General features: G+C 42.6%; 1 protein-coding gene across 1 annotated transcript in view; it reads right to left on the bottom strand.

Moving 5' to 3' along the window:
• MTMR12 (myotubularin related protein 12) overlaps positions 1-14,945 on the bottom strand; it is a 110,526-nt gene that overhangs the window by 11,774 nt on the left and 83,807 nt on the right. Inside the window, exons 11-15 of the mRNA XM_089689462.1 lie at positions 13,066-13,144; positions 10,680-10,750; positions 9,186-9,355; positions 5,917-6,087; positions 3,682-3,840 (exon numbers count right to left, since the gene is read on the bottom strand). Of these exons, the coding sequence (XP_089545588.1) occupies positions 3,682-3,840; positions 5,917-6,087; positions 9,186-9,355; positions 10,680-10,750; positions 13,066-13,144 (650 nt within the window). The remainder of the gene's footprint in view (positions 1-3,681; positions 3,841-5,916; positions 6,088-9,185; positions 9,356-10,679; positions 10,751-13,065; positions 13,145-14,945) is intronic.

Genomic DNA, 14,945 nt, shown 5'->3' with positions numbered 1-14,945 from the left:
TAGGTGCGCTGTTAAGGCAGGATCCTGGAAAACAGGATTGTGTTACTTCAACATGCTGCAGGTCCAGATAGTAACTGCAGTCTGACAGATAGATGAGATAGTAATAGCTGGTTGCAGAGCTAAACCCGCCAGACCAAAAAAAGAAGGGCTCTTAAGAGTGCTTCAAGTTTTCTACGTACAGGATCCTTAAAAGTAGGGATATCTTTTGGTGAAAAAGTGAGATGCCTATTTAGACATAACACAGTCTGATCTATTATTGGTATCGTCCAATTCCACAGAATAGAGCTTTGTGGTGATTTCTGAGGGAGAGAAAATCTTTCCTGGATTGCACCAATCATCAAAAAATTGTCCCTTTTGTTCAATTCAGAACAGGAAAAGTGTAAGATTTAAGCCGGCCATGGGTTGCAGGAAATAATACTCTTGATTCACCTATCAACACAATCAGTGTTGATGGGGGAATCCTGCCTGCAGAGCTATGGTGTTCTCCCAGTGGGGAGGCGCAGGGGTGAGCTGTCCCTGTCAGAACTCAGGGGCAGCACAGTGGCTAAATGGTTAGCACTTCACCCGAGCACTGACAGTACTCGGGTCGTTGGTTTGAATCCCAACCACGGCACCACCTGCCTGGAGTTTGCGTGTTGTGCCTGTGCGGGTTTCCTCCAGGTACTTCGGTTTCCTCCCACACTCCCAAGACATGCTGATAGGTTAATTGGATCCTGTCTAAATTGTCCATAGTATGTGTATGTATGAATGTGAGTTAGGGACCTTAGGTTGTACGGGGCGTACAATGGCCATGGTCCATTGCTATGCAACTCAAACCCTGAAGACCCCTTCAGGGACAGGCCCACCATGACGGGCAAAGCCTAGACTTTATTTACAGTCCATAGCCATGGACCATTGAGGGTTAGGGACTGATGTGAATGTACAATATATATGTAAAGCGCTGCGTAGATTGACAGCACTATGTAAGCACCGAAATAAATAAATAACTCCGTAATTAATGCTAGCGGCTACAGCCACTGGTGCTAATCACCTGAAAAATCCAATATGCTGGTACATCAGTTGTACAACAATGGATTTGGGTAGAATCAGCTTGCCCATAGATGGCTCAAATCTCTGCCAGTCCCAGCTGAACCGGTCAAGATTTGAACCATTTGTGGCCGGTTTTAGCAAGTATTTTTTTTACCAAAAGGGGCATGATGAGATGGAAAGGGGGTAACCATATTGGTGCTAAGGCCCTCGTGCGGAGAAAAGTAGATCTGTAGCAGCAGACTGATTGTGTGAAGCTAAAGTGGCTTGTGCAAATGGAGCCTGAGAAAGATCTTTTGAGGTCCTTACTGAAACTTTCTCCTGGTCATATTGTATCTTTGGTTGCTTGCTTACATTAGGATTGCGCACATTAGGATCCAATGCTAAGGTAAATAGGCTGATTTAGGGAAGAAGCCTAGCAGATATTTGTTCAGGGAAGAACCTGCATTTTTAAAACCATTGGCTGTGTGAAGAATTGTTCCATGGATGCAAAACATTTCTCTTTTGTAAGATAGGTAGCTTACTTTGTATTTGAGGTAAACACCGCATCAGATGCAGGGACCAGTATTACAAGGTGTCCCTGCCCTAGTCTTAGCGAAGCCTCAATACTGTGAGGTGAAGAGTCCTGGCAAAGCGACCTTATTCTAGGATTCTGCCATTTGCTACAAGTGAGGAGATTCTGAAGGGTACTAACAAAGCAAGGTGCGGAATATAGGGCAAGTGTGTCCAGAAGACCAACATGGAACTTGGTTGCAGACTGGGTGGGAGGACTGCCTATGTGCTCTTTAAGGGTTGTAGACTGGGTTGTCAGGTTTACATTGTAATTGAATACATTTCAAAAGCAGCCGTGGTTTTTACAGAAATGATCACAATTATAGGTTGACCCTGTCTTACATGTTTACAGTGCTAGACCGTAAATAAAGTCTAGGCTTTGCCAGTCATGGTGGGCCTATCCCTGAAGTGGTCTTCAGGGTTTGGGTTGCATAGCAATGGATCATGGCCCTGTATAGTACCCTGCAGTTGACTGTCACATCGCACCATGTACCAAGAAGAGCACCCGTGCAGGATCCAGTGCCAGAAGCAACACAGAAGGCCATCCCTAGAGTGCTGAGGTCTGGGTATGGTTGTTCATGGTTTTACCAAGATTGCACAGATATGGGTGCACGGTTTCTATTGATAAATTAAAATGATCATAAAAGGTTCAAAATGGAAAAAAAAACAAAACAAAAAAACTCAAGAATGTTATCCTTACCTGCTTTGTGCAATGGTTCTGCACAGAACAGCCCTGATTTTCCTCTTCAGGTCCCTGTCTGGTGCGCCTGTACCCTTCCCCCTGCTGAGTGCCCCAGAGCAAGCTGCTTGTACTGGGGGCACTGTTGCATGCTCACTCCTAAGCTGCCTCTTTGTGTCTATGATACACAGAGCACAAGCCTTTGTCCTGCCGCCCATTCCCCCCTCATTGGTTGTGATTGACAGCAGGAAGAGCCAATAGCTTCAGCTGCTATGTCTCAGCCAATGAGGCGAGAAAGGCCTGGGAGAGCCTCTGTTTTTGTGCATATCACTGGATTAGGATTGGGCTCAGGTGAGTATAAGGGGGAGCTGCAGACTGGAGGTTTTTTACCTTCATACTTAGAACCACTTTAATGGGGCAGCACAGTGGCTAAATGGTTAGCACTTCTGCCTGGCAGTACTAGGGTCGTTGGTTCGAAATCCCAGCCACGGCACCTCCTGCCTGGAGTTTGCATGATCTCCCTGTGCCTGCGTGGGTTTCCTCCGGGTACTCCGGTTTCCTCTCACACTCCAAAGACATGCTGGTAGGTTAATTGGATCCTGTCTAAATTGGCCCTTGTAAATGAATGTGAGTTAGGGTCCTTAGATTGTACACTCCTTGAGGGTTAGGGACTGATGGGAATGTACAATATATATGTAATGTGCTGCGTATATTGACAGCGCTATATAAGTACCTGAAATTAATAAAATGGAAGAATCGAAATAAGTAAAACTAAAATGAGATTTCGCCGCAAGGGAGAAGAGGTCCATCCCCTTGAGACATTTGCAAAAAAATGGAGGACTCACAGAGTGAGGCGGAGTTATATGGGAGGCACTCCGGTGTCGATTCACCTGAAGGTATAAGCCTGTAACCCAGGATATATTAATACTTTGCCTATGTCCTGTACTGTACAATTAAGAGAAGGTTACTTGATCTACGGAAAAAAGGTTTGCCCTAAAAATTGTTGTTGCGATATACGGTCAGATTCCCATATTCCCACTCTGGTTCTCTTCTAATCCCCAATGTTTGTACAGGACTCAGCAGTGACATAGGGGTCAGAGCATAGAAACACCACCTGCGGCAGGGGACACAAGCATCAGACCCTACCAGAGATGTGGAATACCAGTCTTAGGGAGGCTAAAGTGCTGGAGTGGAGAGAAGGTAACAGATCCAGCCCACAACCCACTTGGCAGGCTCTTCTATTGAAGGAACCTTTCATTTGGCTTTTAAAACCCGACAAGGGTCTCCTTAAATACACAGCTCACATGTATCCTTCAGGGGCAATAAAAGAGCAAAAATATCTAAATACTGAAGGTAAAGCAGTAATAATCTAACACTAACATTTACCCAAATATTCACCAAAACGAAGACAATATAAAAATCACCTTTGAACGAATTCCTTTTCGACTTTTGTCTTGTTTTGACTTTTCCACGTACAGCGGGTTGTTTAAGAAGGACAGAGCCTTCAATTCAAACTGCACTGACCAATTCCAGACCGTGTAGAATCTCAAAGCCTCCCTTTGTTTACCCGGCCCGTCCTCAATCTGCCAAGAAAAATCAGAACACTCTGAGATGCCAAAAAGAAGCAGGTCACAGCTTAAGCAAACTTTGCCTTAATCACTAAATTACACTCCGTTACTGCATAATAGAGCGTTTGTAAAGTGCACTATAGTAAATGATCATATCATTCTTTATCCAACAGCTTCTCAAAAAAAAAAAAAAGACAAAACATGGCTGGTCTAACATGTACTTCAGACTTGAAAAGAAATGTATAGTGATTTTGTGGAAATTCTCTTTATTATATCTTTTTTTTTTAGTCTGGTAAATATGAAATATTGCAAATTAATAATTTGTTTCCTCATCTAGCAAGGAACACCTTTTCACATTTCCCAAGCTCTTTTTTGGGAAAAAAAAAAAAAAAAAAAAAAACACTTTAATGAATTTTAATGCACACAAACAATATAAAACCCAATTGTTTAGTAAAATATCAAACCTGTCATTGCGCACATCCATAGAACGGCGCCAAACTACAGTACCTCCAGTGCATCCAGAAAGAATTCACAGCACTTAACATTTGCCACATTTTGTTATGTTACAGCCTTATTCCAAAATCAATTTAATTAATTGTTTTCTTCAACATTCTACACACAAACAATACCCCATAATGACAACATGAAAGAAGTTCATTTTGAAATCTTTGCAATTTATTAAAAATAAAAAAAAACAAAAAAACCCCATGTACACAAGTATTCACAGCCTTTGCCATGACACTCAAAATTGAGCTCTGAGGCATCCTGTTCCTACTGATCATCCTTGAGATGTTACCACAACTTGATTGGAGTTCACCTGTGGGAAATTCAGTTGATTGGACATGGTTAGGAAAGGCATAAACCTGTCTATATAAGGTCCCACAGTTAACAGTGCATGTCAGAGCACAAACCAAGTTATGAAGTCCAAGGAATTGCCCGTAGACCTCCGAGACAGGATTGTATCCTAGACATCCTTGATGAAAACCTGTTCCACAGCGCTCTGGACCTTAGACTGGGGCACTGGTTCATCCTTCAACAGGACAACGACCCTAAGCACACAGCCCACATAACAAATGATTGGCTACAGGCCAACTTTGTGAATGTCCAAGAGTGGCCCAGCCAGAGCCCAGACTTGAACCCGATTGAACATCTCTGCAGAGATCTGAATATGGCTGTGCCCCGACGCTCCCCATCCATCCTGATGGAGCTTGAGAGGTACTGCAAAGAAGAATGGGAGAAATTGCCCAAAAATAGGTGTGCCAAGCTTGTAGCATCATACTCAAAACAACTTGAGGCTGTAATTGGTGCTAAAGGGGCTTCAACTAAGTATTGAGCAAAGGCTGGGAATACTTATATACAGGGTTTTTTTTTATTTTTAATAAATTGCAAAGATTTTAAAACCAGCTTCTTTCACATTGTCATTATGGGGTATCGTTTGTAGAATGTTGAGGAAAACAATGAATTTAATCCATCTTGGAATAAGGCTGTAACAACAAAATGTGGCAAAAGTTAAGCGCGGTGAATACTTTTTGGGTGCACTGTGAAAATCTCCATAGGTAATGCTATAAAAGCCTAAACAGGTTACAAGTTTTCAGCTACATAGGAAGTTTAGTGCCAGAATTATTGATCTTGCTGACATTTGCAGGGTTTACATGCACATGCAGGACAGTCATGTGCGTTCACATTTGCGCGTGAGTATGGGGGAAGCAGAGTGCTTAAAATGTTTTTAGATTATTTTTAAAAACTGTGCTGTCCCTTTAATTTTTTTTTTTTTTTTTTTAAATCAGTTTTTCTGCTATTACATCCCTTGTGATAGAATGGGCTGTGACAGATCCGCTTTATGGAGAGATTTGGGGTCTATTAGACCCCATATCTCTCCTCTGCTTGATGGTTGTTATATCGCCTGACACAGGCAAAAATGTTCCTAGCTGCATGGTGAAAATATCTGGAAATTGTGGTTTTATTCTGTATCAGACTTATCACCCTGAATTCATACGCCATCCCTTAGCTTCCCTCTCTGTTTCTTATATGCCAACTGATCTGGAGTGTCAGACAAAGGGTTTGTTATCAGCAGAAAAACAGATTACTTACCCACTTGTGTGTGTCTTTTTGGTGTGGTGAATTGAAAAAGAATGTACTGAAGATGGGGATATTGATGCTATCGGACAGGACAGTCAGATACGTCTCGGAGAATTCAAATGCAAGCGGGTACTGCTGCACCAGCTGCCACACACAATCCAAGAAGAGCAGGAAGACAGGAGCCTGCAGGGCAGAAAGTCATAAAGATAAAAATGGGTACGGATACTGTACAAGAAAACAAACAGTGCTCTCAGATTTATTGGCTGACACTGAAGTGGTGACGGTAAACGCCACATTACAACTGTTCAGCTGCGTCAGTGGACATGGCCCAACTGCTGGATTGCTTTGATCTTCACCCCATCAGTCATCTTCTTTTGGTCCATATAGTTCCTACTGGTTTTGTGAAATGTTTCCAGGCAGATCACACGCTTCATAAGAACGATGCCCTCTGGAATGGTTACCACTTTATTACAACAAAGGGTTACGTCCATCAAAAGCATAACTAATCCACACAAGTGATTTCTAATCAGAAGTTTACAATATCATTTTCATTCCTTCCATTAAGAAAGTGCAGAAGGTGATACAAAATGCAAACACCTCTCCAAATGATTGAATTTAAAGGGGTTCTAAAGTTTGTACTTAAACAAAACACACACAAAAAAAAAAACCCACACGAAAAAAAAAAAAAACACACACAAAAAAAACACACGTTATACTTATCTCCTTGTGTAATGGTTTTCCATAGAGTAGCCCCGATCCTCTTCTTTTTGGTTCCCCCACAGGTGGTCCTTGCTCCTCCCCCCCCTGCCGAGTGTCTCCAACAACAGGAAGCTTCTTGCTACATGGCACTGAGCAGACTTGCTTAAGAGCTGCACTCCTGTGAATGGACATTGTCCATTCACACACAGAGCATGGCTCAGCCCCGCCCCCTGCTCTCTCCTCATTGGCCCTGGTAACAGCTAGCAAACAAAGAACACACATCCTTGTCACTTATGGTTTGATGTCACACAGTGGGAGGAACAAGATCAGTTCACTGTGTTCAGGGACGCCGATGCCATTAATGGGCTCCCCAACTGTTCAGTGAAAGCATGGACAGGTGGGATTGGTGGGGGGGACACACCCATTCCATTACCTGTAAAAGTAATCCAGTGGCTCTATAACCAATAGGATTACTTAAGTGAGGGGGATTGGTGGCTGAAAAAAATTATATCCCAAGAGATGATCACCCTTTCCATCCTGCCACGTACTGGTACGTCGCTTGACAGGAAGTGGTTAAGATACTCATCTCACAAGCATACATACATATATCTGGACCGATTTAGACAGAAGCCAATCAACTTGTCTTTGGAGTGTGGGGGAAATCAGAGTACCCTGGAGGAAACCCATGCACAGTGAGAACATACAAACCCCATGCAGACAATATCCTGGTCGGGATTTGAACCAAAGTCCCAAGTGCTGCAAGGCAGATGTGCTGACCACTAAGCTCTCAACCTTTCTTAAGCTAGCCATACATAATTCAGCAGGAACTACCTGAACTTTGCTCCATGTGTGGCCATTGCGGTTGATCTACCGACCAACTTCTGTTCAATTTCTATTTCAGTATTTTTTTCGCTCGATCAGCTCTGCAAGCACTAGGCTGCAGTGCTGATTTGTGTATGATGGGAGGGGAGTCTCCCCGCTGGCAGAATACAATGATACAGTGGGAAGGATATATATGTGGATGGGGGAATCAGGTCTCTTTTTTCATTCAACATGCTGGTTGAACTAAAAAAAATTAACCCATGTATGGCCAATCTTAAACTCTGCTCTGACTGGCTCTTTGCAACTCCCCTCTCAATCTGCGTTTCAGCTTTTATGTCCCAGCTGCTTACTGCCACCACCAGCAGCTGGGGAGCGTGTCTAAGCTTACGGCAAAGTCAACGTTCAGAAATTCAGTACTTGGATAAGACATTCTGCATGGTCTGGAGGTGCTGCAAAACAAGTACGCTGATCAGGCATCGAACGGTTACCCATTGTTTACTTCACCGAGAAGGTTTTTGATCTCAATACAGACAATGCAAAGCCTCCAATATAACCCAAGGCCCTCAAGCATGCAAAATTTTTCTACCAGGACTTACTGCAAAGGACTCCAGGGAACATCAAAGCACAACTGAGGTATTGCATTAACACCTTAAAGCAGTGGTTCTCAACCTGTGGGTCGCGACCCCTTTGGGTGTAGAACGACCCTTTCACATAGGTCCCCTAAGACCATCAGAAAACACATATTTCCGATGTGTAAAGAGCAGCTGCTGTGTTGAAAGCAGCTACTCTGTTGAAAGCAGCTACTCTGTTGAAAGCAGCTACTCTGTTGAAAGCAGCTACTCTGTTGAAAGCAGCTACTCTGTTGAAAGCAGCTACTCTGTTGAAAGCAGCTACTCTGTTGAAAGCAGCTACTCTGTTGAAAGCAGCTACTGTGTTGAAAGCAGCAGTATTGGAGGTAAAACGACACTCATGAATTATAATTACTGGGTAAATAATTTTATGGTTGGGGGTCACCACAACATGAGGAACTGTATTAAAGGGTCGCGGCATTAGGAAGGTTGAGAACCACTGCCTTAAAGGATAAATTCACCTTTAGGAATATGTTACGTGTTCCACTCATTTTAAGGATGGAAACATGTAACATGTTCCCAATACTGCAGCCGCTGCCCCTCTTCCCTCTGACAGAAGTATGGGGAGAAGTTCATTGTACTAGTTGTCACTTTTTAAACACAGCGCTCCACCCAGTGTTTTGTGAATGAATGAACTACAAGTTCTCAATGAACCACCATGGTGCTGTGGAGCGCCGTGGTAATTCACTGAATCTTCCTGTCAGTATATCTGCTTGTTTGTACATCCCGTACGGCAAGCAGATATACTGACAGGTCTGCAGGAGACCTGCATGGCACCATCGATCTGCTGATGTCTGGTGAAATGCTTTAAAGGCTCCTGTAACCAAAAATAATAAATGCACATTTTTTTCATCTGAAAAAAATGAGCATTTATTATTTTTGGTCAAAAGGTGAACTTATTCTTTCATTTCTTCCTCTTTTTTGAGAACAGGACCATTAGCCACTTTATTGGGGTCAGGAAATTTATTGTCACTCTAAAGTGAATGGAGAAAGCTTTTCCTTTCATGTGGTTGATCACCTAAAGCAGATAAGGACCCATTCGTATCCACAAATCCCTCCAGGGGTTGGGGGCCAATGAGGGGAGTGTAGAGATGACTGTGTCCATGAGTCTTAAGGAGTTCATCTACATACCTCATTCTCATTGCTCCGAAGGTGATTACATCTGTCCAGAAATTGGTGTCCTCCCATTACCCACTCCTTCTGGATGAGGCTCTGGAAGCCGGCTCGGGTACGATAATATGAATCCATCATGATCTGCACCAGACTGGCAATCACACAGCAGAAATCTGAGGCTGTGTCCTCTGCAGGGACATGAAGGACAAGAAAAGTCATAGGCAAGCCATTAAGAATTCAGAATGTCAAACTTTTCTGGCAATTGACTTAGGTACAGTTCATATAGTTTACTTTAACATTCCGCCCACAATCATACAAACATACTTAAAAGTCAATTTAAAGCCGTAGTAAAGTCTTGTTCCTAGTTTTAAAAAAAAAAATGCCCCCCCCCCCGCAGGCTTAAGTCATAGTGTACTAGTATACACTGCATTATGTACATTATGACAGACTTCAATCAGAGTCCTCCAGCACTGCACTGTCACAGCTCTCCCTGGTCCCCGGCGGCTTCCATCTCCACCCGTAGTCACATTCCATGGCACCCAGAGTTTTATGGCTGAGGGCTCAAGTACTGAGGTGCTGTAAAGTTTTCAGAGTGCAGCACCCTGCTGACCCCTCCCAACAACCATGATCTATCAGCATTGCACAGGGAAGCACAGAGGCCCAGTGATGACATCACATGGTCTAAAATAGGTTAATAAATGAAAACAGAAAAGGTTTTAGATACAAATGTCATTAACATGTTGATAGGAGGGGATAGGAGGAACCAGGGAAGGCAAATATAAGGTGACTAAACTTCACCTTTAACAAAAATAACTCCACTTTTCTTGAGAAAAAAAAAACAAACAAAAAAAAAAACAAACATTCTCCTCTGGGTGCAGGAATTTTAACAAACTTTGTGGCAGATTATTACCTTTTGTTATGCTGAGGAAATAGTGGTTTGTCTGTGTCCGTGTGTAAAGTGGATAAGATTTTATAATGATCAATCAGCTTCTGCATTTGCAGGGTTCGAATGGGGAAAGTGGCAGGGTCTGCATTCCTTTAGACGTGATTTCCCTTTGGGAGTAACTCACCAAATTACATTTTTTTTGCAGGGGATGCCCAAAATCTGATTTGTATCTTAGTGCAGACTTCTGGGAAAATCAGCAAGCTAATCACACAAACAGGAGATTACATACCTGGGGGGTGTTCTGTGTGCAAAACACCTCCAGGTTGCCATATTGCATTTTACAGAAAATTACAGCACTGCATAGTGAAAAGGAAAGGTAATTTTTAAGAACATGCAATTACAACAGGGTTTGTGTAGCAATTGCACATGCTATATTTTTTTAATTAATATTTTTCTCCACGAAAGTGCAGTTACCACTCAAGCCCTGTGCAGTAGACTTATAAAATACATTTCTTTCCTCTTAAAAAAAAAAAAAAAAAAATCTGTTAAAAAACTTTATAAATGAGTTCCTCACTTAAAAAACAAGGAAAGAAAGTTAAACACATGACAGCATTCTACATATTTACCTTTAAGAACAACATTGATTTTTTGAGTTTCTAAATAGTCGATGACTTCAATGGCTTTCTTAAGACACTGCCTGTAATAGCAAAAAGCAAAATGTGTCAAAAGAAAGCAGAATGAATAAAACCAGGAATTATTTGTCTGTATTGTGCATCTATTCTGCTATTCATTACAATTGCGACAGTGGCAGTCTCACTGGTATATCAGAAACAACTTCCATTCCTCCCAATATAGGATATAAAGCTTGTTAGAATAATGTAGAATACAAATCGACATACAGTGCACTGAAAAGTATTCATACCCCTTGCAATTTTCCACATTTTGTCATGTTACAATCAAAAACATAACCACAACTCTACCAAGACATGGCCTTCCACCTAAACTGACAGGCTGGGCAAGGATAGCATTAATCAGAGAAGCAGCCAAGAGGACCATGATCACTCTGGATGAGCTGCAGAGATCCACAGCTCAGGTGGGAGAATCTGTCCACAGGACAACTATTAGCTGTGCACTCCACAAATCTGGCCTTTATGGAAGAGTGGCAAGAAGAAAGCCATAAGAAGTCCCATTTGCAGTTTGTGAGAAGCCATGTGGGGGACACAGCAAACATGTGGATGAAGGTGCTCTGGTCAGATGAGACCAAAATTTAACTTTTTGGCCTAAAAAGCAAAACACTAAGTGTGGCGGAAAAGTAACACTAAAACACACCATCCCCACTGTGAAACATGGCGGTGGCAGCATCATGTTGTGGGGATGCTTTTCTTCAGCAGGGACAGGGAAGCTGGTCAGAGTTGATGGGAAGATTGATGGAGCCAAATACAGGGCAATCTGAGAAGAAAAGAATTAAGAGGCTGCAAAAGACTTGAGACTGGGGTGGAGGTTCACCTTCCAGCAGGACAACGACCCTAAACATCCAGCCAGAGCTACAATGGAATGATTTATATCAAAGCATATTCATGTTCTAGAATGGCCCAGTCATAGTCCAGACCTAAATCCAATTGAGAATCTATGGCAAGACTTGAAAATTGCTGCTCACAGACAATCTCCATCCAATCTGACAGAGCTTGAGCTATTCTGCAAAGAGGAATGGGCAGAAATGTCCCTCTCTAGATGTGCAAAGCTGGTAGAGACATCCCCAAAAAGACTTTCAGCTGGAATTGCAGCGAAAGGGGGTCCTACAAAGTATTGCCTCCGGGGGGCTGAATACAAGTGCCGCCACACTTTTCACATATTTATTTGTAAACCAATCATCATTTTCCTTCCACTTCACAATTATGTGCCACTTTGTGTTGGTCTATCACATAAAATCAGAAATAAAATACATTTATGTTTTTGATTGTAACATGACAAAATGTGGAACATTTCAAGGGGTATGAATACTTTTTCAAGGCATTGTATGGCAAGGCTGTACTAACAGTATTAATGCTAGAAAAGCGTGGCGTAGATTATATGAATGGACGTTAATCTGGGGTATTTATTCTGGAAGATAGATAACTAGATACACACATATATTATATATATATATATATATATATATATATATATATATATATATATATATATATTACTTACACACACAAAGTAAAATTAGTCATAGGAGATTAAAATAATGTCGCTGCCTAAACTGCTTTTCATAATCAAGCATTCACGGTTTCCTTTTGTACTCTTTAGTACAATGATTATTTCATTTCATCCATATAGGTCACATGGAGCTTGTATTGTTCTTCCTAAGGCAGTCAAATCTGAGAAAACCACACTATGTTTGCTATGTATTTGCATTCACACAGCGTGCTTTTTTTCCCCCATATTTCTTACCTCAATGTGAAAGAGTCCTAATTTGTGATTTGCTGTCCTCCAGCAATGTGAGGTTCACACTTACATTTTTCCTACAGATGCCAGGAGTAGGGCGGGTCTGTACACTGCACTCCAGTCTATATACGATTATCCTCCTGCCACTCACGCAACGCATATATGAGGCAGCAAAAGGGATGGTCTTTAGCACCCACATATGATCATGTCTATGCGTGGCACAGGTTTCTGTGCGGAGAATATGCTCACTGCACACTCCCAGCACAGCGACTGGGCTGTCAAAGATAGTTCTTGACCTGTACTAATGATTGGGAATCAGCGGGATCGGCACTCGGTCATGTGACCGCTGTGACAGCAAATCACAGTGCTCACATGATTAGGTGGAGGGATGCTGGGCAAATATTACCTGCTAAAATGTTTGTATATCTGTTCTGCCCAAAAAAACAAAAAACAAAAAAGTCTCTTCTACCAAAATTCTCTACCAGGTAGCAAATGTCTGTCTTGTGACTTTTTAGATCAGCTTTAAGACCCCATGAGTCTTTTCTGGTAGTTTATAGTAGTAGATATGTTACTCCTACACACCTGACTATTTCCAGCCAATTGGAGGTGTTCAGCAATGAAAACCACTTGGAGTCTGTGTCCCAGAAGTCAGTGGAGTTCTCTACAAAGGTAAAATAAGGAAAGATTAGAAGGGTTTCCTACATGCATACCAAAAATGACAAAGTATGAAATGTAATGGTATGTGGTTTATTATTCATTATAGCCCTGATAGCTTGTAATTCGAAATAAATTGTGAGAAGCATTTTAAAGAGGTAATTTGCTCTTTAAAGCTGGCCATACACTGCTCAAATGTCAGGGGATTTGGTCGAAATTCAAACCATTGGTGGTCCCGCCAACCCCACCCGACAAACTTCAACTGAGAAATTGAAGGAGCTGGGCATAAAAATGTCAACAGTGATTGTAGCTGCAGTCACTGTTTAGGTATTCAGACAGCCATGGGTGTCAACTGTCAGAATACATAGCTGACAGTGAGAGATTCATCGATCCACGCTGTTTAGCAAGGATGGCAGAATCGATGGATTTATCTTTATGTGTATGATCAACTTTAGGATTTATATAGGTGAAATCTGTCACCTTAAAAGTGATAATAAAGTCAATAAAAAAAATAAACATGTTATCCTTACCTGCTCTGTGCAGTGGTTTTGCACAGAGCACCCCTGATCCTCCTCTTCTCAGGTCTCCTGCCGATGCTCCAGGCCCCTCCTTCCTGCCGAGTGCCCCCAGAGCAAGCAGCTTGCTATGGGGGCACCCAAGCAGGCTCACTGCCAAGTTGCTGCTCTGCATGTCCATTCACACACAGAGCGCAGCTCAGCCACTCCTCCTTCTCCACTCACTGCCTGTGATTGACCTCAGTAGGAGTCAATGGTCCATGAAGAGGGAGAGTTCCTGGAGAGCTGAAGCTCTTGTGCGCATCACTGGATCGCGATGGGACTCAGGTAAGTAGCGGTGGGGGCTGCTGCACACGGAAGGTTTTTTTACCTTCGTGCATAGAATGTATGAAGGTATAAAACCTTGAGCCTTTACAACCAGTTTAGGCTGGCCAAACATCAATCAACCTTCACTGGAAACGCCACCAACCCAGTGGGTTGAACAAAAGAATATGACCCAATTCCCCCCATCTGGACACATTTGATGTGGGGATGGGGGGAATCACTCCTGCTGTGCTATTGTGTTCTGACAGCAGGTAGCCTTCCCTGATGTCAGAACATACTGATCAGTATTGCCGGCAGCACCAATTGTTTGGGGGGGGGGGAGACAGGCTGTTTGTACAGAAGTCGATCGATAAATCGACTTCTGTACAATCAGCCTGCCCATACAGAAATCGAAATTTGGCCAGTCCCTTCTGAACCAGCCAAATTTCAATCCATGTATCGCCACCTTTAAAGCTGACCCTCAGGCAGAGAAATAAAGCAGTTGGAGAGGTCGGGGTCAGGGATGGTTTGTTTTAAATCTCGCTTACTATTTGTTAAGATTCTGTAAATCATCTAAGGCTCATGGTTTGGGCACAGGTACACTTTAAAGCTGAACTCCGGGACAAACTACCCTTCCAGTAAGGCCCCTCCTGCAAGGGTTTAAGTGTGTATGGATACGTTAGAAGTAATACTTACCTTATCCTGACTCCTGGGCTTTTCTCAAGCTGCATGGGCTCCCTAACCATCATCATGTGCAGTGAAGGGCTAATGACACTGCATATTGTATGTAAGAAGAGGAGCATGCACCCACGGCCTGAAGCTGCTTAGAGAGGACGCTGCGAGGGACCGGCTGAATGGATTGGGAACCTGCTGGAGTCAGGTAAGTATTACACCTTATCCCTGCACTCTTGAACAATGGACCATTTAACACTTGCTGTGTAAAGGTAGTTTTTCTGATTCTCAGAGTTCAGCTTTAAAGTGCATGCTTAT

This window comes from Staurois parvus, unplaced genomic scaffold (assembly GCF_062004578.1).
Source record: "Staurois parvus isolate SC_StPar_1 unplaced genomic scaffold, SC_StPar_1.0 ptg000475l, whole genome shotgun sequence".
NCBI classification, from domain to species: Eukaryota; Metazoa; Chordata; class Amphibia; order Anura; family Ranidae; genus Staurois; species Staurois parvus.
Note: the sequence above shows the minus strand (reverse complement) of the source record. Positions and strands in the feature narration are given on the sequence as shown.